This window comes from Mus caroli, unplaced genomic scaffold (assembly GCF_978045245.1).
Source record: "Mus caroli unplaced genomic scaffold, Mus_caroli_1 scaffold_2, whole genome shotgun sequence".
Taxonomy (NCBI): Eukaryota; Metazoa; Chordata; class Mammalia; order Rodentia; family Muridae; genus Mus; species Mus caroli.
In genome coordinates this window covers 40,305,164-40,331,089 of record NW_028227257.1, presented here as the reverse complement: position 1 = coordinate 40,331,089, position 25,926 = coordinate 40,305,164, and the positions used below count along the sequence as shown (strand labels likewise).

The window sequence follows — 25,926 nt, the reverse complement described above, 5'->3', positions numbered from 1 at the left end:
CTCAAGTTTGTTTATCTAATTAACATCTTTAAATACATGAGATCTTGTGGATTAACAAAGAAAAAACTCATTGTTTAATAATGATGCATTTGTGTGTCAGGTTGACAAAGACTCAGATGTACTGTTTAACTTTTTTTGTCAACTTGACACAAGCCAAGATCATCTGAGAAGAGGATCGTCTCATTTCAGTTGAGGAAATGTCTCCATCAGATTAGCCTGTGGGTATCTCTCTGTGGAATTTTCTTAATTGCTAATTGATAAAGGAGAGGCCAGCTCACTGTGATCAGTACCATCCCTGGGCAGAAGAGCCTGTGATATACAGGAAAGCAGGCTGAGCAAGAAAGCAAGCCAGAAAGCAACACTCCTCCATGGCCTCTGCCTCCCTTCCTGTCTTGAGTTCCTGCCCTGCCTTCCCTTCATTATGTACTATGAGCTGTAAGATGAAATAAACCTTTTCTTCCCCAAGTTTCATTAATCCTGGGGCTTATCATAGCAATAGAAATCTAACTATGAGGAGGGGGAAAGGTGGGGAGGAGGACAAAGGATAGGAAAGGGTTACAAAGTGTGAATATGATTAAAGTACATCATATGCGTGTGTCTTAATGAAGCCCCTTGCCTTGTGTAAGTCCTGTACTCAAATCTAGAAATCTAGATCTGTGGAGATTGTAACTTGTCTTGGGAGGTAATGATAGTTGGAAATATCAGAAAATCATGTGTATTTGAATAAGAAAGGGGTATTTTCTTCACTTGAACAAAGTGCATATATTTCTAGTTCAACGGCTCCCTTCTGAACAACAATCTGAATAAGGTCACCTTATATCTCTAGGCTTGCCATACTGCAAGGGAAGGCTGAGTATGTCTTGATAATCACTCAGGAGTCTTAAAACTACCAAGACTCCACTATCCTTCTTAGATCCAAATGTGGCTGGAAAATGTCTTCTAGCTATAAATTTAGGTAGAAAGAAATAGTATATTGGGGTTGAGTGGGCTTCTAAAATGCTCTACCACAGAGATGGCCCAATCCAGGTCTTTTGGGAATACAGACAGAATAACAGACACCTTCTATGGGAATATAGTAAGGCCAGTGATAAAGATATGAATATAGTGCCTTGGGAAATTTTGAAGGATGTAGTATTGTTTTCAAACTTTCATCAGCTCCTGGGACAATTTCAGAAATATGCTTTAAACAGTAGTTGGTGGTGCAGTAGACACATGGCTCCCCTTTCATATAATGTGTGAGCCAATGTTCCCTAAGCCCTCAGATGCAGGATGTTGCTGGTATCCGTTGCTTTGAGAATGCTACCAGTATGTCCTTACCAGAGTATAAATGCATTTCGGTTGCCCAGATTGAAGGGACTTCAGTAGCATTCATTCATACATTTGTTCAACATTTAATAAAAACATCTGACCCCCAAACTCAATTTACAATTTTATAACATTTTACAAAGACTTTGATCTGAAAATCTCCATCTATAATTTTATAAGAATTTACATTCCTTGCAAGAGTTTCTTTCCACAATTTTTTCTTTAGTCATTTTTCCTTAGGAGAAAAAAATTATAACCTTTGGATGAGAGAAATGCAGTTGAGGCTCACAGGGGGAGACTGAGTGGGAGAAAAAAAAAGACAAAATACAGCATCCTCTCAGCTCTAATCTAGAACAGCCTACTTTTGGCAACAGGAGTCATTTGTCGCTGTGTGTCCACATCACCACCTGGAAAGTCCACATATCTATGGCCACAGGATTCTAGTTTGCCGTCTTAATTTATCTATTCCACCTGTGTGCTGATTCGGCTGCCTGATGCTCTTAAGTGATTCTAATTAGAAAACACGCAGGGGAATCCTTCTGGGATTCCAAAGCTGCTAGAATCCCCTTTGATCTCCCATCTGAACCACCAAGGTTTATTGTTTCAATTTCTCCCCTCAGCGCTCCAGTTGACAATTATTGGTATTTTAGAGCCTGGAGATAGCAATGGGAAGCCAGGCAGCCTAACAGTTGAAAGAGAGCTCTCTGCCAGAGAGGGGAAACCCACCCTTAGCGAAAAGGAAAAGATGCCCGTCCCGCACTTTATAAATAGCTGCCAATTTATTAATGAGCTGCTGGGTTTGGCTAGAATTTTAAAGATGTTTTCCAGCATTTTCAAAGAGGCAATAAGTTAACTGGATACAAACAGATGCAAACAGCATGCTGAACCACAACTAGTTAAATTCTGGAAAATGCTAAGGCGACCCGAGGAACGTTTGGAGTGGCGAAGAAATTCATCTTAGAGTTTCCAAAGAAAGATTTTAACTCTAAAGACAATTTAATAAGGAATCTTCTGTCCGTTTCTAGTGGTCATAGAAAGAGGTAGGAAAAGAGAGAAAAGTGGCGAGCCGGTAAGAAAGTTTTATTTGTTTGTTTGATTTCATTCACCTAAGGAGAATCTGAAGGATTTGTGCAACGGTCCTGGGTTGCGGATGAGAAATGGCAATGTGTGACAAGGGTTGTGGGAACGTGTGCTCACGCTTGACTAGGGCTGGGCTCACCGGGAGGGAAGGGCTGGACTGGCTCAGGGGAGGAAGGAGGCGGAGGGAACACAGTATAAAAGTCTCCAGCCTAACAGAGTGCCCGTCACTCGAGCCACTTGGGGAAGGCAGGAGCCAGAGCCACGCTGGACCCAGTTCACTCTAGCCTCGTTGGCAAGGATCCCGCGCTCTCCAGATATATCACCCAGCCGTTCTGCTCGCCAGCCGCACCCCTTGCAAGGCATGAGTCGCTCGCGGGAGCCCGAGGCTGCAGCGCGGTCATGAGGCGGTGGCGCTGTAGCAGCGGCTGCGTTTCGGCAGCCCCCAAGTCCCCTCCAGGCGCAGCACCCCCAGGATGAGCCCCCAGACTCGAGTCTACCAAGCTGAGAGTCACCCAGCATCCCGCTGACGTCCGAGCTCCTTCGCAGCGCACACCGTGTCCCTCGCAGCCTCCCACGCGACACCTGCGCACTTAAGTAGACGCGCGCGGATTGAATCCAACTCACCCGCCTTTCCGACACTCCAGGGCGCTGTAGGCGCACGGTCTGCTGCACCCAGTGATCAGCCAGCCCAGAGCCCTGCAGCTAGTGTCAAGACCCTTCCGGACCGACAGACACCGTGTCACCCCCATCCCCACCCCCAAACTCGCTGCTCAAGGTCAGGGTGCGTGGTGGGGTCGCAGACACCTGGCTTGTCTGGCCCCTCCGTTCTCCACTCCTACAACTCCAGCTCTACTTTGCCCATAAACTTTTCTCAGGTGGCCTGGGCGACCCCCACTTGCCCGCAGCCCCAAGCACTAGAGTGAGCAGAGGGCTAGTTCCTTCTCCACAGCGACCTCGGCAGCAAGCACTTAGCACAGCCGAGAAGGCGGACGCAGGCGCCGGCGGGGCGCCCCCAGTTATCCTCAAACGGTGACAACCTCGGTGACCCGGAGCCAGCCCATCCGGGGACTGAGCGAGCGGGGCGACGAGGCTAGAGGTCCCAAGGAGCTTGGAGTGAGGAAGGTGGTGGCCCCGAGGGTGAGTGGCTCCCGGCAGCGGGGGCGGGGGAGCCAAGAGTGGAGGTAACTCCGGGCGGCCTCTGAAGCCCTCCTCCTCCTTCTCCTCCTCCGCCTCTAACCCCGCGCTCCTCTGGCGGCCGCTCCCGCTCCAGCTGCGGCACCGCGGCTACATCTGGGGAGCCCATGTGCGCTCGGGGGCTCGGCTGCGCCCGCCCCGCCGCCGCCCCCGCAGTTCCCTGCCCGAAGGGTGGACCCTGGCCGGGCCTGGGTCGCGGACAGCCCCGGGTCCCCATCGCCGCCGCCGGACAGCTCCTGGGATTGCTCCGCCACCGGCTTGGACGTCCCCGGCCCCGCGGTGGCTCCGCTGTGGTGTGGCGGCGGCGTTGGCGGCTGCTCCTGTTCCCCGGGCCCGGTGCGCTCGGCCGAGCCCAGAGCCAGCCCTGCCGGCCCGGGGAGCGGGGCCCCGGTGGGGGCCGAGGCGGGAGCCGCTCAGTCGAGCTCGGGGGCTCCGACTCCTCCTCCCCCGGCGGCGGCGCCGCCGCCGCCGCCCGTCGTGCGGGGTCCTAAAGCCGCGCGACTCAAAAGGATGGTGCGTCTGGCTGCGGAACTGCTCCTGCTGCTGGGGCTACTGCTGCTCACGCTGCACATCACGGTTCTGCGCGGTTCCGGAGCCTCCGACCGACAGGACGCGGCCGCCGGCAACGTCAGCGGATCCCAGTTGCAGGTGAGTGCGCCGCCGGAGGGGGCGTGCGTGGTTGAACGAAGCTGGGTGGCCCGCAAGGTACTAAGCAAAAGCCTGGTACATTGCAGAAGGCGGGTCCTCCGTTCCACCAAGGAGCACTTTTGCCTAGGCAACCGGGCTTAAGCAGAAAAGTTTGGACTAGGCGATGGGGGCGGAAGGTGGGTGGGTGGAAGGGTTATGTGTAGAGGCCAGGCCTGCTTCAAAGTTTACCTAGAGAAAGCTTCAGATCTGTCACAGGTTTGGCACCAGGAAGAAGTCTTAGGCTTGGGAGGCACAAGCTGGCTGGAGGATGCTTTTGATTCTGGGTGCTGCCAGAGACTTAGAAGTTTGTCTTGAGGCAAGAGAGACTTGAGGTGAGGCGACACAAAGAGGCCTTATAAGATAAATCTCCAAGCTGTATTTAGGAGAAAGTATTCTGTTGGGTGTGCAAGCAGTGTCAGAGGTCAAGACATTATTTCTGGAGACTAGCCAGACACCCCACCTTTGCCTGAGTGATTCCTTCACCTCTTATGCCCCTGTGTTCCAGGCAAAGGGCCATAGTCAAGGCACCTGTAGGAATTTGGTCTGGAGTTACTTGGGACTTTTAAACTTCTTCCCGGTGAACATCTGCTTTGAAGGCTCTTTTAGTAACTGGATTCTGTTTCAGCTCCAGGGGGAGAGATGAGGCCAGGGGGCATATATTAGGTCTTGAGATGCCAGATGAATATTGCTGAGTAAAGGTTGCCTACATGGGCTTTTCTATTATGACTTTGGAAAGCCTGCCTCATGGTTTTAGAGGTAGAGCATGCATTAAACCAGAACTAGTAGAAGTGAGCTGGGATTTTCTTCAGGGCACAGCCAGGACTCTTCGCTCTCTAAAGAAACCAAGCCAGACCCTACTAAAACTAGTCACTGTGCAATGTTGAGATTTTTACATCTTTATGCCATTAAAAGAATAATAACCTGTTGCTGAAAAGAGCGTTTATTTAAACACATCTACATCAGCTGTTTACCATGCTACTGTTTTAAGAGTGCTGCAGGGGCTAACTCCTTTAATCTCATCCTAACCCTCATTACAAGATTGTTAATCTCTCTGCCTTACAGATTTCGAAACTGAGGCACAGAGTGAGTAAGGAACTTGTTAGAATTCACACATTCCCACCTGCTGGTTAATTATATCAAGCTTGCTGTCTGCCAGACTAAAGCAAGGTGACCCTTACAAATGCAAACCAGGCCTGCAAAAATGCAAACCTGAAGCTTAAAAGTTCCCAAACCCTTCTAAAACCAGTCTGGTTTTGGAGGAGCCTCTCGCATTACCCTTCGGGTAACCCTGAGCAGCAACAGATATTTCCTCCATGCCAAACACTGAAGAAATAATCCTCAATATCATCAAGGCTTCTGGAAATTGTATTTTATATGTGATGCTTTCTTTCCTCATGGACTCATGAAAACCTGTAAAAAATGATGTTCTATGGAAAAGTCAATTTGGCAGATTTCTTTATGAGGTGCTTGCTATCATTAGAATAATCTCCGGTTGGCCTTTTCCACCCCAACAGTACTTTAATGAGAGAAGCAGCTGGTAGAACTGGATGGGATTCTCAGAGGGCTTTTGCTGAAGAACAGCCCCCCCCCCCAACCACCACCACCAAAAAAAACAAAAGAAGTGGGGGATTTGGAAACAGTTCTGCTCCTAGGAATATCTGGAGTCCTAAGTAGCTGCTAATCCAGTAGCTTCCAGTTATCTTGTTACAGTGTTCAGTTATGGTGAGCATCCAAAGCCTTCACTTAACTAAGCCTACTGATGACTTTAACAGTTTAGCTTGTAATTTTATTCTTTTTTTTTGTAATTTCTTCTTATAAAAGTTTTATATTCTTCCTGACCAAAGTTATTTCTTGGGCTCAAGGCAGTATAATTCAAATGGACAGAGCCAGTTAAACCTGCAAAAGACATTTATCTGCTGTCTACCGGATACGAAAGAATGCATTTGCTAGCAGCAGGTGTACTTGAAGACAAAACTGTGATGTCAAAATTCTTTCTGTTTTCTGGACGCTTTGAGCCCAAGCTTAAATTCCCATCTAAATTGTTTGATTCTGTAATGTCTATACTACCAAAATTCTTCTTAGATATCAGAAATTCAGAGGATTCCTTACATTATAAAGCAGGCACTGGTGAGTTTGCCTTAGCTACACAGTATTTAGAATTATTTAAAAAGAGATACACCTTTATTTAAGATTGGACATCCAACAAAAGAACTCAAAATAGCAACAACAAGAGCTAAAGATTTCAGTGCCTTTTGTATGACAAGCAATGCCCTACCACTGTACACATACTAATTTCTCTAAGCTAAAAAAAAAAAAAAAAAAAAAAAGAACCCCAGGAATTAGGTACTGTCATCATCCCACTTTTAAGTGGGGAAACTGAGTCAGGTAGCTCACTCTATAGCTGAAGAGGTTAATTTGTATTTCTTATTTTATAGTATAAAAATGTATGCCTTATACTTTGTGTATTGTATTTCAAATGATATATCCATACTCCAAGTTCTTGGTAAACCCCATAATACTGGCTACAAAAGAGGGGCAACTTTTAAACGTTGCATTTTCTGACGCACATGTATAGTTTTACTGTGCCAGCTACCGATGCATACATGTTTATATAGCATCTGTGCTTATATCTATACAGAAACATATTTAGAATCCTTAACAAGATTTCTTTGGCAGTGCCAGGGAGTTCTAGGAAATTGGTTTTTTGTTGTGTTTTCCTTTGTGACTTCTGTCGCTGCAGATATGCTACTATGAGGTAGCAATAAATGTTTTGAGAACATAATCTTTCTGTTGGTTTGTGGGTCAGAAAATATCCAGTAAGACATTTTTGATTGTCAGCACTCACTGTATAAAAATTCATAGAACTGTCAAGTTTGTTGACTTGTGAATGACTTTTTTTTTCTGACATAACTTTATCTTGTGTTGTGAAATACTCTGGTTAGTCTTTTCACATGTCTTTAATTAAATGATAATGAGAAAACAATTATATAAAATATGAAAGCAGCCTGAGAGACAGAACAGTTAAAAACACAGGCTCCATAGCCAATAACAATTATAATCGAAATAACGCTATCTCTTTTTTTAAACAGAACTCTCATGCATCATCTAATAAATCTCAGTCAAACTTAGGAATTGTGATTTTTTTTTAATGGTAAAACCTGACCTGATGAAAGCAATGAGATTTAAGCAAGTTTAATAAGAGACCAAATTGGTTATTTTTACAATAGCATGAAAGGAAACCGAACTCTGAGCTTCAATGAAAAGATTCTGTTCTCGATCCGTCATCTTTACAAGCAAGCGTGCTTCCTCTTTATTCGCCTGTTGCCTTCATTAACACAGTGTAGCTTCATGTACTCCCTACTTTATCTGAGCCATATAGTGCTAGAAGAAAAACCACGCTTAAGTGGATCTTCTCACAGTGACTCCAAAGGGCTGACAGTCATCTCCTTATCCTTGGTGGATTCCATCTGAGACCTTGGTGAATGCTCAGAACCCTAGGTAGCAGCGAGCCCTGCAAACAGTTTCTCCTCTACCTACACACCTATGGTAAAGAAAGAACAAGAACTTTCAATGAGATAGAACCATTATAACAGTATGCTGCCAGATATTCCATCACTTTAGTTAGAATAGCATGCCATTTAAAGCTTTAAAATTAGCTAACGTTTAGATTTTTCCATTTAGTGTTTTAGACAATGTTTGATTGCTGCCAACTAAAACCAAAGAGGTGAAACCAGAGATGAGGAAGGCCTGGTGTCCATTCCACAGATGAGGATATGGAGAACTAACGAGATTAAAGTTACAGCTGGGGTAGGGGAAGGTCAGGTCCAGGATTTAGACCCAGACAGGCTGACTATAGGATCCAAGTTTCTGTTCCCGTATGTCAACATGATTCCTCCAGCTTTGATTCAAGTTAATAGGCATCTGTCTCTTGTTTCCCAACTTGCACGTCCACTTTCCAGTCAGGCAATTGCTCTTATCACTGGAAGCCTTTGTAAGTGATGGATAATTGTCCCACTTCCCTACTGGAGCATAACAAGCCACTCTACAATTTAGTGGCTTGAATGCAGCCAGTTTTATTTGCTCATGAGTTTGTAGGGCAGCATCTAGCTCTGGGCCCAGCTGGGCGGTTCTCCTGTTCACCTCTCCTTAAATTATTCATGTATTTAATCCCTCTGTTGGTGTAATGTGGATGAGGTAGTGCAATGACCTCATTCATAAGTCTGGTTGTTACAAGTTGTCGCCCACCTGTTCTCTCTCCATACCCTCCTCTCACCTTCATCCCCACATGGCGGGCTCAGAGCAGCAAGCAAATGAAAGCAGGTGTAAAACCCCTTCACAAATGTTCATGTCTTGAGGTCAGGTTTGAGTCTCAAGGACAGGAAACAGATTCTGGTTCTAATGGGGAGGAGTCACCAAGTTATGTTCCTAAGGCCTGTGTGAATCTGCAGGAATTCTTGGAAAATACAAGATTGATTTTTTTTTAATTTCATATGCTTTGTGAGTGTCTTGGCCAACTTGCTTTGTTTATGCTACTTTTGGCCATGGCTTTCTTGAATCTATTCAATTCCCAAACTTTTCCTTAATGACTTTTTGTTAAAGATTATAAAAATCTTTAAACTACATTTTGTTCAAATGGGTTTGTTGTTACACTATTTTAGAAAAGCAATCTACTTTGAGGTTATTTCTGGGTTTCAAATATATAACTATTTATTTTTGCCAAAGGGAATAACCAGCTGTCTTGTCAAAACTGCTAAATGTTCCACTTTGTCATGTACTAAAATTCACATGTCTAAGTCTGCTTCTTCACATATCTGTTCATGTACAAATCATACCATGTTTTGTGAAATATAGTCATGTAATGTGTTTTAATAGAGTGAATATCCTGTTTTAGTGTGTGTGTGTGTGTGTGTGTGTGTGTGAGAGAGAGAGAGAGAGAGAGAGAGAGAGAGAGAGAGAGAGAGAACTCCCCAGGTAAAGGCTCTTGCCTCCAAGCCTGAGCATCTCTGAGGACATGAGTTTATTTCAGGAATTCACACTTTGCAAGCAGAGAACCAGCTCCTCATAAGATGTCCTCTGACCTCCTCAAACACACTGTGGTATGGGAGTACATGCATACTACAAACACACACACACATTACACATGGACACATAAACACTACATTCACACACTGTATACACACACTCACACACATTCAGACACTACACACACACACACACACACACATTACACATTCACACATAAACACTATACTGCCCCCACACATGCACACATGTACACACACACAATTGATCAATTAATTGATGTTTAAAACAATCCTTGGAATTTTACACTATATATATTTCAGTGAACCTCAGAGCTGTTTTGCTCTAAATTACTAAAATGTTAATTGGAATTTTATTTTAATGTCTTATGATTTTCATTCTCCTAACTAGGACAAAAAGTAGAGGAGTCATTTCTTGAGAAAGCTTTTATGTTTGTTTTTCAAGTTTGATTTTTAAGTTAAAAGTGATTTTTTTTTTCATACAACGTATTCTGATCACGGTCTCCCTTCCCTCATCTCCTCCCAGACCCTCCTCACCTCCCCACCCATCCAACTCCATGACTTCTTTCTCTCTCTTTTTTGAAAACAAACAGGGAAAAATTTTTTCACATTTTTTTGCTTTATAGATTATTTTCTTGATTTGAATACTTTAGAGAACAGAATCTTAGTCTTTGCCTTTACACTTTGGTAACAGTATCCTTTCACACACTCATGGCAAGGAGTCAATTTTCCTTCATATTTTTATTAGCACTTTAAATAAAAATTGAATGTCAATTAAAATAATGTTAGAATATCCCTAAAATCTTCTTTATTTTGCTATCTTCTTGTTTGGAATCTCTGATTCATATTCTGGCTAGTCCACTGTCAGTGGCCTATTCAAGTTATATAATATTTCCTTAGCTGGTTGTAGTGATTTATGTTTCTGAGAATATCATACATTCTCAAAGGAAATTTAATTTTAATAGTATAAGGTTTATGCATAAGTGTTTGCAACTTTTGCATGTTTTGCAGTGTATATATATATATATATATATATATATATATATATATATATATAGTATATAAATGTCTTACATAATAAGACCTATAGGACTAAGGTTGTTAATTTCAAAGATATGCCCTCCATATCTTGATTTATCTGATGAATCCAGAAGCAAAGTCACTATGGTCTTACCCTGCTATTGTGCCCTTTCTCTTCTTGTAACCTGAAATTCTGTTCATTTTTATATGTATATGTCTATAATTCATAGTGTTAGGACATAAATGTTTTTGGGGTATTGTAGTTTTATTGAAATGAAATTTCTCATTACTCTCTTTTATCGTGTGTATATTAAAACTGTCTTGACTTTAATGTTGTTGATCTGACTCCATTTGGGGGGTTGTGGGCTTTTTGGGAGGTATAATTTTCAACCTTCTATTTCAAGCATTTTCTGCCTTTTTTTTAAATTTCTAATATTGGTGAGCTATGCCTCAATTTTCTGTACCTGTGAAATCAATGGACTAACCACTTATAATTACATTGCTTCCTGATAATTTTGAAGATAAGTTTTTCATTGTGTTGATTCTTCACAAATTTCCAATTGTTTCTTCTCCCCCACCATCAACTTGGCTGTATGACTCCAGCAAAAGCTAATCCCTCCTATTAGGTCATTGTGAGCATAACCTGATATTTACATATATTTATTTTATTTGCTTTCCATCAAAGTCTGGAAGCTATGTGTCCCATTTCTATTATTTTAAAAAAATCTTACAAACATATTTTTGCGTCACACACTTCTATCGATGCTGAAAATCAGTCTGCCTCTGTAGGCTACGTTCTCCTGGGAAACAGGATACTTACTCTTTTTCTGTCTTGTCTGTAGGTTGTCTCTAGATTTTTTTTAAAAAAAATTATATTTTCTAAATGTTTAGTGTTGGGATTTTCTTTTGTTTTCTTTTGCCTTTTTCTTGCACCTGGTGATCAGGTGTTGCCAGTTTTGTTATGCTCATAAGACTTACTTTGCTTGAACTATGAGATGTCTTAACTTCTTAACTCTGCTCTCTTCATAGAGCTCACATTTTCATCTTATATGCTGTTGAATACATTCTACAAAAAGACTTTTTAAAAATAGCTCATCAACTACAAAAGTCTCCAAGAACTTACATTTTTCAGACACCTTTATTTGGTTCTTACATGGAATGCCAATTTGGCAGCAGGCTGAGTTCTATTGTTTACTCTCAGAATTTTGCAGATAGTCACTTTATTACACTACTTCATGCCTCCCAGGAAAATTTAATACAACTTCTTAGCATTTGGCTTCTGAAACATGGTAGACAAGAGTTCTACCACCGTAGTGATCCCGGGCTTTGAACGTGGATTTGCTTAGATTTGGGGATCGGCTTTAAGTGCTTTAAGCATATGGTGTATACACCCTTTCCATATGATGTCCCAAGCTTATTCTGTTTTCAGAGAATTTCTTTAGTCATTTCTTTATTTCCAGTTTCCATGAACTGTTCTTCTGGGTCTCTTATCCAAGTATTAAATATTGAGATTTCAAAGACCGTCTTCAGTGTCTCCTTTTCCTCCTATGCTCTTACATCTGTTTTGAAAACATCCCTTACATTCTATCTGCATCTTCTTCAGTGATTTGTCCAGCGGCCGCTCCTATTTAAGCTGCCATAGTGTATGGCAGGTGAAGTGTCACATCCACACACCCTGAACCCCAGGACTGAACAAGGCAATGCTTTCACTCAGGCTGCCCCCAAACTCCATAGCCCTCTTATATCTTGCTTCATTATCTCCACTTCCTGTCTCTTCTCCTCTTTTTTCCCTTTTCCAATTGTTCCTTTGTTTCTTCTCTTTCCTTTCTAAATTTAAAAAGTATTTAAAACAATATATGACTTGCATGCAATAAAGTGAACAAATTCAAGAGTTCTTTTGCACTTTTGATAGTTGTGCATGTATGTGTTGATAGTATTGATAGTGTGTGATAGTTGTGTGTGGTCATATAGCTGCCATCAATGTTAGGGTATAGAGCATTCGCTGTGAACCTAGAAGGCTTTCAAATGACTGTAGGCAGTCATCCTTCTTCTGATACCCACCACTGCAGCTTTGCCTGTCACAGAGCTCACATGCATAGAATTGTACATTTCTTCTGTGTGTCTGTTGTCTTTTATTTAACGCACTATTTTTGAGATTCTTTGGAAAAATGTGTATATGGGTAGATTTCCCTTCTTTAGTACTGAGTGAAATTCCACTCAATTATTTTATTTTATTTATTTACGCCTCACCAGTGAATGTGATTTGGAGAGTTTCCAAATCTTTGTCTAACATAGGTAAGATTTGTTCAGGTCCTTTTATGAAGAATGTTCTTATTTATGGTCAGCAGATTTCTAGTAACTAAAAGTAAACTGTTCTTGACACTATTAAAGACTTTTTCTCAGGGTCTTAAGTTTTCTAAAATCCATTCTACTATGGCCTTATCCCCGAAATATCTCCCTTTTGACTGGTTGTCATTGTATTATACCAAACCCCTGTGCCCACTCCCAGGTCACCTTTCTATTTCTTCTGATATCTCAGTATAATTTATAGATCACACACATGCTTGTTTGGACACATTTAATGAAAACACTACAATTTTATATCTTTTGGCTTTAGAACCAAAAGCTCTACCATTTATGCAAGCTCTTAATCATTTCCTGAAAGCCATGTTCTATCAGGTATATTGAACTCTGAGATTGAAGGATGTCCTGAAAATTGTCTGAAGATTATATCTGGGGTATCAAACTTCCAAGTGACCCCAAAAATATCTTCTTTATTACATCCAGATATTTTCAATCCTCATTTTTTTTTTCAGAACACACTTATTCTGATATGCCTGTAGGTATCTTGGGCTATGACTTCATTCTGTGTTCACTTTTAATCTCCCTGTGTTCATAGGCGGGTACCTGCTCTCTTTCCTAGACTGGCCTCTCTACATTCCAATTTCAATCATCTGTTTCTTTAGCTTGTTTTGGGGGGTTTGTTTTACAATAGTTTAGTGGTTGGGGGGGGGTGTCTATTTTTCCTCTCATCTCCTATGAGCATTCTTTTCAACCACCTTTGATTCAGCATTTTGTAACTTGGACTGGTGGTGAGGAAGCCCTTCTTCAGTGACAATGAAAAATGTTTCTCTCTGTATGAGTCAGGATTCTCGACCGGAATGAAATATATATTTCATTCTATCAGTCTTGTTATATATCATTTGAGGCAGGATTTATTATATTATATACTATGTAGTATATAATATGTAATATGATATAAAATATATTGTATAATTATATATACTTATACATAATATAATAATATATAATTTTTAAAGCATTAAATATATAAAATAAATTCTACCTCAAATGATCCAAGTAACTAAAATTCCCTCAGAGGTATACTCAGCAGCTTGGGTTTTAGTTAATTCCAGATGTAGTTAAGTTAACAACCCAGAATAACCACCACACTACCCCTGCTCCTGTCCCCTAAAACAGATTTTTTTTTTTTTAGCAGTTAAGACAGTAGCATCTGGTTAATCTTGTTTTAAATGCATAAGTTCAAAGAAATGACAAAGACTTTTTTGTTGGGGAAAAGGGGTCTTATTTTGCATCTTTCAAAACCTTATGTATGAAGTTCAAACAAATCTGTGAACATGAAATATATAAAATTGTCTTCTTGGATAGAAACATGGCTCTTCAATTAAGAGCTCTTGCTGCTCTTGCAGAGGGCCAAGGTTTGTTTCCTAGCACCCACATGGCAGCTCACAGACATTTGTAACCCCAGTTCCAAGAGATCTGACACTCTCTGGCCCCCATGGGCACCAGACTTCTCACATGGTACACATGCAAGCAAAACATTCAGGTACATAAAAGAAAAAGAGAGAAACAATTTACTGTTTTCTATGCACATCAGTCAAGAAGCAAGATCAAGTACTATGGAAATCAAGCCAAGATGGTAATGTCTAACATTCTTCTTACTGCTAAGCATTACAGTCCATGCTAGCTCCTTTCCCTAGTAATATAGTATGCCCCTTCCCTTCCCTTCCCTTCCCTTCCCTTCCCTTCCCTTCCCTTCCCTTCCCTTCCCTTCCCTTCCCTTCCCTTCCCTTCCTTCCCTTCCCTTCCCTTCCCTTCCCTTCCTTCCCTTCCCTTCCCTTCCCTTCCCTTCCCTTCCCTTCCCTTCCCTTCCCTTCCCTTCCCTTCCCTTCCCTTCCCTTCCCTTCCCTTCCCTTCCCTTCCCTTCCCTTCCCTTCCCTTCCCTTCCCTTCCTTCCCTTCCCTTCCCTTCCCTTCCCTTCCCTTCCCTTCCCTTCCCTTCCTGCCTTCTTCCCTTCTAGGAATTCCTGGAGTCATGTCTAGGGAGTATCTCAGGTTTGCTTTTGGAAGAACCAAACATACTATACACCTAAACATTAGTCATTGGAGTGACTTCCTGTCTAGATAGCATCAGAGTAGTCCACCACTGGAAAGACATAGAGGAGCGCTTTCATGAGACATCTGTTTGTTGTCAGTAACAAAAATAGGGTTTTTAAGCCTCCAAAAGGGCTGTCTTACAGGCAATAATAGTATCCAACATCTCATACCTTCCAATAGCTAAGAAAATTTATGGATATCAAAGATCAGAATTAGATTAAAAACTACAAGTTCCTGATGCTTAGAGATATGGCTGACCCATTTTCCCTTGAGAAATTAACCTTTGTGGACATTTACTATTTTAAATGAGAGGATGGGTGACTGTGAGCACTCCCCAGAGTTCTGTGTGGCTGTCATCTAATGCCTGAGAAGGCAGGGCATGGTACCTTGATAAACAGCATCCACTCCCCAAGCATAGACCAGCAGATGTCACTGGAAAGTTATTTCTGTAAACTTAGCAGAAGGGAAAACAGTAGGTTAACAACTCCTTCTTCCTGTAGGCATTGACCTTTGTCCATCTTAGGAAAGCAAATCATCTTGCATTAAGTGTTGTCTGTGACTAACATCCCACTGGGAGAGAGCAGCCTGGCTAGGCTTCCTGGAAGACACACTGAAGCAGGACCCATGAAACTGGACTCATGACTTGGTGTTTGGGTTCCTGAGCTGCTGAACTTACAATCTGACAATCTGAAGCAATCCAGTCTCCAGGTATTCAACAGCAGTGACCTGGAAAAGAGACTATAAACGTAGAGGGCAGCAGGCCAGTCGTTTCCTGTGGAACACTACATATTTATTTTTAAACATCAAGGTAGATTTACATGAAGAATGTAGGAATCTAGAATAATGCCATATCTACCCCAAGCATGAACTACAGTATCCAAACAACTTACTCACATCAATGAGAATAATTCATACACACACACTCCACACTTTAGCTCAAAGCTATGTTTTGGAGATGATAGTGAAAAGAAGTAGTCATTTATTACTTTCTAAAATACAGCATTTTTAGACACATTTGGAAAGTGATGAAATATATGTGTGAATAGATAGATATTCAATATGACTATTTTGACAATATAGACACCTGTGATGACATCACTATCATGAAGGTGATAAACTTCCACACGTTTCTTTGTGCCCCTTTGTGATTTCCTGCAATCTCTAGGCAGTCACTGAACTGCCTTCTGTCACCATAGATTCATCTGGTATTTCCTGGGTCTTTTGTAAGTGCATTCATACACATTATATGGCTTCTTTACTCACAGAATAAATTTGACAATTATCCTTGTTTTGTTCATAAGAAATTTGTTCCTTTTATTGTCAATTAGTATTCTATTGTATGGCTCTGTGTACAGTAAGCTAATCCATTGGCTCACTGAAAAGCCTTTAAGTTGTTTCCTATTTGGGAACTATTAAAATGGAAATGTAGTGAACATTTGTGTAAACATATGCTTTCATTTCTGTTGGGTGTATATTTAGGAGAAAAATGGTTGGGTCATATGGATGTTGCATGTTTAACTTATTAAGAAATCATGGCAATATTTTTAATGCACTTACATAATGTTCTTAGGATCCACGGCAACCCTGTGGAACCTTTGAAGAACTTCACAGAGTTTGGAAGTTGAATTTTAGATAGACATTTTCCCCAGTTAAAATATCGGTGTTTCTCCAGTGGATATGTGATAGATTCTGAAGGAGAGGAAAAAAACCCTGAATCCTTGGAAAGAGTTTTTCTTTCCTTTCAGGGCAACCAAAGTACAAGATCCCATATGGCTCACTTATCTGTGTGACATAATGACAGTGGTGTCGTGGTGTCGTGGTCACAGTGAGTAAAGAGGCAGAATGAACGGGTGGGTGCTGGACCGGAAGACAAGTTAGGCATGTGGCCAATGTGCTGCTGCTGCCCTCCTCCACGTGCCCTCCTCATCATCCCCCCCCCACTTCATGTCTGACAAAGAATTAAGAAAGCCAGGGGAAGCCTTTCTATCTCAACTGAGTTGTACCTTAAAGTCCAGTATGAGTTGTGAGCTGAGAATGAATGGCCAGCTAGATTGGGTCCTATGAAACATTAAAATCCAAGAAACAGAAAGTATAACAACTAAAGGACAGATAATCCCAGAAGACAGACTGAGGCACTATTAGCACAGGCTTACCTAGTCAAGATGGATGTTAGAGCAAGTGGAGTATATCAGACTCACACAGGATTTTCAACAAGGGCTTGGATTGCTCTTATACACAGATGGTGAGCCATCTAGTGCCTAAGTGTTCAACAAAGCAGGTTGTGGTCCAGAAGCCCACAGGAGAAGCCCAGGATGACTTTGTAGCCCTTTACCCAGAGTTGCTGTGGGTCAGCAACACTAGCACCTCCCTGTGTCCATCCCAGAACCACTGAATCAGAACCTGCGTTTTGACAAGGTCCCCAGCTTAATCACAGGCAGATCACAATTCAAGAAGCAGTAGTCCAGAGGTGTGCTTCTGAATACCCTGAAAACACTTACATGGGTTCTATATTATTCAGCTACCCCCTAAAAATGTCACGGGACCAATTGCACATTCAACTCAGCAGTCTACAACAATTAGCTTGCATCTGCACCATTATGGACCAGTATGTCAGCTAGAGTTCAGACTTTGGCAAGAGCCCCAACAAGTCCTGGCTTAGGTTTGCCTCCATGAGCATTTTTCAACTTCTCTAGGCCTTCAGGCTCCTTGCTAAACCTTTATCGCCTAGTGATAAAAATGTACAGAAAGCCAAAAAGTAGGCATGTGTGTGCTACACAGTTTAGCGTTTCGCTTGAGTTACACATGCCTGTTAATATTCCATCAACTAAATCAAGTCACAGGCTCCCACAGAGTGGCCAAGGAGTGGCTGATGCCTGTTCTGGTTCTTATTTAAGGGTATGCCCTAAGCAGAAACATTTGCCTCTGCATCCCATTCAGTAAAACGGAACAAAAATAGCTACATCTCTGGGAGGTTATAATGTAATGCCTTTCGCATCACATAGTAAAGTTTTAGCATATAGGTGTTGTTAGTACTGAATTCTGTGACCTTGGGCAAATCATATCATGTCTCTGGACTTCATTTTCTCATCTAGAAACAGACATTCTGGTGGGGAGGTGGAGTTCTATTAATCCATAGATTTCACTTTCAAAACCAGTGGTGGCAATACTGGTGATCCAGAGGCTGACACTGAGCGTTTACTGTGACAAGTCTTGCTTTGAGGACTTGATGGGTGTTTACTCCTCTGTTCCTTAATTTCTCAATTAAAATTGTCCCCACTTTGCAGTTGAAAATCTTGATAAAGGCCATGTTACAACTTCAAGATTTAGCAGTATGTTCTTGTGATCACTTCCTGTGGAGGAAAACACTTTGCAGAAGTGTTATGGTTCAAGCTGGTCCATGCAGCTGCCTGCTATCTGAAGGCTCATCATTAACTTCAGGCCAATGCTGGTGCTTCTGTTGTCTCCTGTGGGATAAGAAAGGAAGAAAACAAGGAAGTTACCTTTTCTGCCACGTGGAAACAAGGAATAAAATTTCCAGTGTTTCCAGCCACCTTCCAAGGCTGTAAAATAAGGCTACTCAGCGTAGACTTTGGGTGAGCGAAGAAAAGCATAAGGCCCAAAGGAGTCCTTTTCCTGAGAAGTTAGACATGGCATAGACTGGAGCAGGGCTGGAATAGATGTTTTCTCTCACAGGTTTTCTGTCAGTAGAGAATTCAACCCCAGCAAGTGTCATTTCTGAGTCAAGGTATACATATCCATCTCTTTCCATCCTCCTTCATAATAGTTGTCCTTTCTGTGCTTAAGCGTGATGTACCACATGATAGCAATAAAACTGTTCCCACAAATAATGTTATTCATCACTCACTCACTCACTGGGCTTTAGCAATTTAAGCCTGAAACCACTACCACTTTCCCTGGTGAAGAGGTACCCTTTTGTTTGTTCTCTTCCTATCCCCAACATAACAGGAGAAACAGGACATGCCAGGGAGCAGGTGTTCCCCAAACTGTGGGAGTTTACATTCTACTTCTTAGTTACTGCTACTGTCCAGAAGGGTTTCTTCTTGTGATGAGTCAGGTCCCCCTTTTCCTTGGTATGCTACAAGTTCATCTTCTCATGGTCTTTTCAGAAGCAGGTGATCAGAAGTTAGAAATGACTTCTCTACTCAACAGTGTCATATTCTCTTTTATAGTTCCAGCTTTATCTATGATTTCTAATCAGCGTGTGGGCCACTTTGATCATTTTCTGCTATGTTCTCTCTGTCTCTGACTTCCCTGTACCCGCAAAGAACTTTAATCTTTATTTTGTTTTGTTTCCTTCTCAATGGACTGAGTCCTCCCGTTTATTGAGCGCAACCTTTTGAATTCCATCACACATTAACTTTCTTCATGTGACTCAACTGTGAACTTGGAATCAGTCTCGCTCAAGTTTCCAAGCACAATGTACTCATTTGGTGGCTGTCATAGAACTGATCACTGACTAAAGTACAGTGAAACCATGACATCTGTTTTGCATTGCTGGAGGTTAAGCCCAAGACCATGCACATACTAGCAAACACTACCATAGAAAGACATATAGAATGGCATTCCCTCCACTCCCCCACCCCCGAGAAAAAACTGCTAAAGGAATATATGACTACTGAAAACATAAAACAACTACACTATCGAACTGGAATGATAAAATGAAAAAAAAAAAAACTTTGGAGGTACTAGTGCTGATAAAACATTGAGCAACCCAGTAGTCTAGTTCAAGTGTAGACTGATATAAATATTGTAGGAAATAGTTCTTCCAAAGTAACTTAACTGAAAATGAAATCTACACATACTGCTGTCCCATTAATCCCATTCTGCTGTGGTATCCACAGCCGGTACACTTAAAGACTGACAAAACAATTGTCATAATGTTACTAAAGTCATCCCAAGCTCATGCCAAGCCAAATGTCATGAATAATAGAATAGATAAGGTGGCAATCAAGGACATGCTTAGGATGAATAAGTAAGAGCTACACCCAGGGTGTACATTCATTGGAATAATATTGTGTGAGAGAAGCCAGCCACAAAGCACTATCAGCTATTAGTCCTGTCTATATCAAGATCAGATCCATGACAAACGAGTGTAGGAAGGTGAAAGGGAGGATGCAGGTGGAGAGAGGACAATGGTTACCATCTTCAAGAAAGTGCTTAGAAGGGCTGGCTGCTGACTATATTCTCCCTGTTGATCTGAGTGCTGCTGGTTACACAGGTGGTCTCTGTTCATGTATTTTACTGAACATTACTGAAATTATGTATGTACGGTTATCTTGTGAATATCATACTCGGCTAAAAATATAGCCAGAAAAAAACAAAAAACAAAACAAACAAACAAAAAAACCAACAAGCATGGTGAACAACTCCCTGTTGTATGCTGCCCTGCAAGCTTGGTATCCACATTTTAATGAACGTAGACTAGTCTGTGTGCTATAAGGGTGCTCCTCAGCCTTCTAAGCCCAGTGCTATTGTTAGGACATCAAAGACCAACTGCTGACTAAGATACTGTTCTTATGAAAAGAGTGACCAGCAAATTTACTGCTTAACTTCATTCCCTTTAAATGAAGCTGGCCCCGTGGTCCTCTTTGAAAGTTCAATTGTGGACATATATCTTCTTTATAGGACATCGTGTACAATAAAGAGAAGCAATAACTTCAGATAATAAAAAAAAATACCTTTGAGAATGCGGTGAGGTGGACATTCTCTTTAATAAACATCACTGTGGTTACATACTCCCAAACTGCCTGATGTTTGGCCATTGGCTCAAGGGCCTTCCATCTGACACATGGGGTTCTTTTGGACTGGTTGACTTATTATATTATATGCCCCAATTTTTTTCCTCAGCTCTGCAAGACCTTGGGAATAAGCCAGGCTTATCTACTGCTGAGGACCACCACACTGAAATTGGGCAAAATGGAAATTTTCTATCCTATTGCACTTACTAGTTTATTAGGAGCTGCCCTTCAGTAAACACTTATCAAGGGTTGATACCAAACTAATCTCCTGTGTCTATTATATGATGTCCCCTGATAGCCATCTAGACATCACTCCTCATAACCCTGGTGTGAAAAACTCTTGGTGTTAGTTATTAGAATTTTCAGATACTAGGACAGGATTAGAATAGAATGGACTATTCTATACCTACTAAAAAGTAAACATGGTTACTAATTATCTATGAGAGAAATAGAAAAACTACTTATGAAGGGTGTAGTTGGCTTAACATGAAGCATGAACCAGGTGGTGAAAAAAGAGAAATCTATAACCAGAACCACTAGCCTGCTCAAAACTAAATAAACCAGAATGATCCTTTCAAAATATTTACATACTGCAGAGGTTTCCAGTGCGTGACACATAAAGCAACCTGTACAATAACCAAGTCTTTGAGTGTGTTGGTACACACGATAAATGGAGGAAGAGGAGCAGTAGCTCAAGGACAGTTGTGGGCTACAGAATAAGTCTAAAGACAGCTTGGGCTACAAGAGACCGTATCTGAAAAGATAAAGTACCACTTGAATCATCCAATTCTGAACCAATCACTCCTGGAGAGGTTTGGTGCTCCACAGTTGGCTCATTTGTTTGGAAACAGGATGCTGAGTGGATCCTTGCCTTTTTTTTTTTCCTCTCCTCTTTGGTCCATTCAAGAAAATGTACAAGCTGCTTGAAGTGATTGAGAGTCCCCTGTTGAAATTTTGATGGAGATAAAGAACTCTACTTAAAAAAAAAAAAAAAACTATAAAATAAAAGCATTAAAAAAAAAAAACCCTTCACAATCTTTGTTGAGCAGTAGGACCTCTAGAAAAGATACTCTTATACTCCAAACATTGGGTGGGAATAAGGAGGCAGGCTCTGCATAATATACAAGTAGAGAATGGTTTTTCTGCTCTAGACTCTTCCCCACAACCTCACAGCCCTGAAACTCACCCACAGCTCTTCTAGAATCTAAGATAATCCAAAAATGAATATCAATTTCTTCAGCTCTAATTTTGCTCATAAATAGTGAGACAGAAAGAAAAGATTAGAAATGGTTGGACCAAAGCTAGCTGATTTGATTTTAGAAGACATAACCCCCAATAAGGATGAGATTGTGTGATGTGGAGCCAAGGACAGGATTCCCACCTTCCTTATGTGAGCAGAGGATAAACAAAGAGGACAGGGTCACAGCTTGAAAGAGCTACCCTCTAATTATGAGGCTGTATCTTTTCTCCGGGCCTCTGAATGGTTGCTCCCAGATTGCTCAAACCATTAACTTAATTTACTTTACTTTAAGGGCTCCTGTGTGTGTCTGTTGTTCCTTTGGGTTGGCTTTTTCATGCCACTTAGAATGTGGTGTAAATAGAAATGCCATGGCAACCTGCCAGTATGGTGGAGCCTGCCCAGATGGGAAGAGCGTCTGGTGGCTACAGAGGCTTCCTTTAAAAGAACAACTCAATATTCACAGAACCCTAGGCATCCAGGCTGGACATCAGGAAGCCATCTGCAGCCCACTGCACATGAGATCTAAAGCAAACTTCTCCCTGGTTATTTCATCATAAGGTGGATGCTGGTGGGAGAATTACAATGGGTGTGGCCTAAGTTCTGAGTTCTGGCCCAACTGTCTAAATGAAATGCCTTTAAGGGTATATGAGCACATGGCAGGTACTTGTATGCCCTTACAGCAGAGGTGTTAACCATTCTGCTTACTGGGTTGAATCAAACCTTCATCTGACCTACTACTACTCATGAATCACACTGTTTAGAAGATAGATACTTGCAAATACTCACCTAATCTATAGATGGTTTTCATTGCTAAGAAAGCCTCATGTTTGCCTTTCATTAGTGAAGAATCTAAAGTCTAAAACAATACATTTCCAAATTTTAACACTTATAATGGTCAAGCTTGACTGACAGCTTGATTGGATTAAGAAATGCCTAAGTGGTTTGTAAAGAATACCTCTGGGTGAGAGACAGTGAGATCATGAGGGCTCTAATCTAATCATTGGATTTATAATATGTTGAATTATTGAGAGACAGTGAAAGGGAGAAGGTGGGGCCTGGCTGGAAGAAATAGGTCAAAGGGAATGTGGGCTTGGGGCTATCTTGCTTTGGCCTATTTCTCTAGACTCTTCTGCCTGTGTCCACTATAATATGATGTGTATCACATCCTTTCTGCATACCACACCCTTTCCACAAGGCTAACATGTCAGGAACCATCAACCAAAGCAAACCTTTCCTCCCTTTTCCTTGATCACTTAAGGCATCCTAGCACTGTGAATAATAACTACAACCAATACACTTGATGAAGAGTTCAGAATCTGGAGAAATTAAAGAATGTAGCCAAGACTATACCAATCATTTTACATACAGCCAGCATAGTATTATTACAGTTGACATTACATTTAATGTTAGGGCATTACAGGACGTGAGAAGGAAGGACTAAGCAAGAATCATGTCTCTTTTATTTCAGTGTAACCACTCAGATAAAGAAAAGAATGTGTAGCTAAGTATAAAACATTGCCCAACCATCTTACAACTGAGTCAATTCGCTCATCACTGGGTATATCCAACTGCCATTGTGAAGAGGCATTATGCTAGATGCTAAAGACTCAAGAGAGAAAACACTTATGTTCTAGAAGGAGAAAACTGAGAAAAATTCATATTAAGAGTCATCATTATAGATTGTGATAGGTGCTCAGCAGGCCAGTCACAGGGAATACATATAGGGAATACTAAAAGAGAATAGCCAAGAGTGGCTTGCTGGAACTTTATCTGCCTCAATACAGGGGAACGCCAGGGCCAAGAAGTGGGAATGGAAGGGTGGGGGAGTGGGTGGGGGAGCGGGTGGAGGACTTTTGGGATAGCATTGGAAATGTAAATGAAATAAATACCTAAAAAAAAAAAAAAAAAAAAAGAGTGGCTTGCTGGGAAGTTGACAGTGGAATCCTGAGCTGAAGGGTAAGAAAGGACCAGTTGCACATAGAACCAGAATAGAAAGGTAGTTCAGGCAGATACAATCAGAAACAGCAGAGCCTTGAGAGGAAAGGGTTTTTGCTTGACTAAGACATGGAAAAGAGACGGAAGAAAAGTTGTCAAGAAAAATATGTAGCAAATGAACACATAGGAAAAGGCATGGGCTATGTAGACCTGGTTAAACAACCTTGCTGTTCTTACATTGAGAAGGAGGAAGCCACTGAAGAGATTTTGAATGATGGCTCTAGCTATAACAGAGAATGGAAAGGAACTGCAGAGACATGGTAAGAAGTTTTGTAAACCCAAGCAACAGATGATATGATACAGATGAGCATGGGGAGCAGTGGATCGACACAAGACACAGTTCTAGGACAGATGCAGAAGGGCATGCAGATGACTGAACCTCAGAGGATAGATTTATATTGAACTCTTAGACATTCCACTGACATCTTATACTCTAAGTAAAGATAATGAGTGAGAGGTGGTCAAGAGGAACAGGAATGGAGACTGAAGTGCTGTGGCCAAAATGGTGGGTGGATTCAAAGAGTTGTGTGATCACAGGAACCAGGAAAGGAGAATGTCTTAAGGAGAAAAGTACCATAACCTATCCAGTGCTGCTATGACAACAAAAGAGGAAGACAAAGAAATGTGTGTCAACTGGGTAATACACTTACTGCTTCTGAGGGGAGTCTACAACAACAGGAGTCTTGACTCAGAACAGCTTTTTTCTCACCGGTTTGCTGTAACCAGAGGAATTCTTGGCCACTATCTTGGCTCACTATATGTGAGCACAGTTCTCCATGGGTGTCTAGCTACAGTGTGACTGTTCTGTGTGACATCATTATGAAGATGTCTGGTGGTTACTTGCTTGACATTGTGTGCCTCAAAGTCCCACAGGTTGCAAGGCAATGCAGTTTTGCTTGTTTCTGTGTCTCACAGTAAAAGCATTGAAAAGAACTTAATTTTAAGCAGCACATTGTACATAGAAACATGTTAAAGCTATTTAGCATTGGGGACTTAATTGACAGACAAAGTATTCACTTTGCTGCTCAATTCCATAACTCAGACATTAAGAAGGAGTCAATGTGGCTTTGTTTTTTCCCCAACATCTCTCATCTAGGTTTTTTGTTAGCCATCATTCATGCATTTTGGTAAAGCTAATGCATTTGTGGTATGACCTATTTTCTATAAAGAAGGTATTTCTCCTTCCTCCGTCCAGAAGAAACTTGAGTTATTGATACAAAAATCACACTTGAGGAAGATGTGTCCAAGGAAGTAAGGTGTGTTTCTCCTTTGTCTGATTCAGGACTCTCTGCTTTGCCTTGTACACATGGGGATAATTTTCCTGCCATTATCCACTGGACTGTCTCCCTGAGCCATTAAAAGTCAACCATTAAAAATAATCAAACATTTCTTTAATCAGTTCCAGGAAATGATGAGATAAAGAAGTGGCAGAGAGATCTCATCATTTGAAAAGTAACCACAATGCTCAAAACAATGGTTCTTAACCTGTGGGCTGTAACCTCTTTGGAAGGCCTCTATGTATATTTACATTATAATTTATGACTGCAGCAAAATTACAGTTATTGAGTAGCAACAAAAATAATTTATAGTTGGAGGTCACTACAAGGTGAGGAACGATATTAAAGGATTGCAACATTAGGAAGGTTGAGAACCATTGCCTGAGAAGAAAGGGAGTATGCAACTTTGGGACATAATCCTGTGATTTGAATCTCAAAGAGAATTTGTTCTCTACTCTCTCCCTTATCTACCACATTAAATATCTTATACAGTAGCTTACAGACACCTACTGCTATGTAACAAATTGCCTTAGAATCTAGAAGATTAAGAGGGTCCACATTTATTATCTCAGCATTTCTGTGCATCAGGAAGTCAGTCCTTACAAGATACAATTAAGGTATCAGACAGGACTACAATGTTGGACAAGCTTTAGACCTTTTTCATGGGGCATTGGCAGAATTGAGTTTCCCATGTATTATTGACTGGAGGGGACCCTCGGTTTCTTTACCATGTAGCCTCTGTACAGTGCAATTCACAAGAACAGAGCTGCCTTGTTTTGTTTTCAGAACAAGGAAGTGAATAGAACCAGAAGGAGAAAGTGAGACAAAAAAAAAAAAAAAAAAAAACTTTTTTTGTTGTTTTGTTTGTAATCTTGTCGTAGTGACACCCCTATTACTTTTGTCACATTCTGTTTCTTAAAAACAAACCTC

The 25,926-nt window shown here is 41.4% G+C and overlaps 1 protein-coding gene across 1 annotated transcript in view; it reads left to right on the top strand.

The window, feature by feature from the left end:
• Positions 1-3,886: 3,886 nt before the first annotated feature.
• Positions 3,887-25,926, top strand: part of Ism1 (isthmin 1) — an 84,987-nt gene continuing 62,947 nt past the window's right edge. The window contains exon 1 of the mRNA XM_021156866.3: positions 3,887-4,227. Within this exon, the coding sequence (XP_021012525.1) occupies positions 4,090-4,227 (138 nt within the window). The 5' untranslated portion in view covers positions 3,887-4,089. The remainder of the gene's footprint in view (positions 4,228-25,926) is intronic.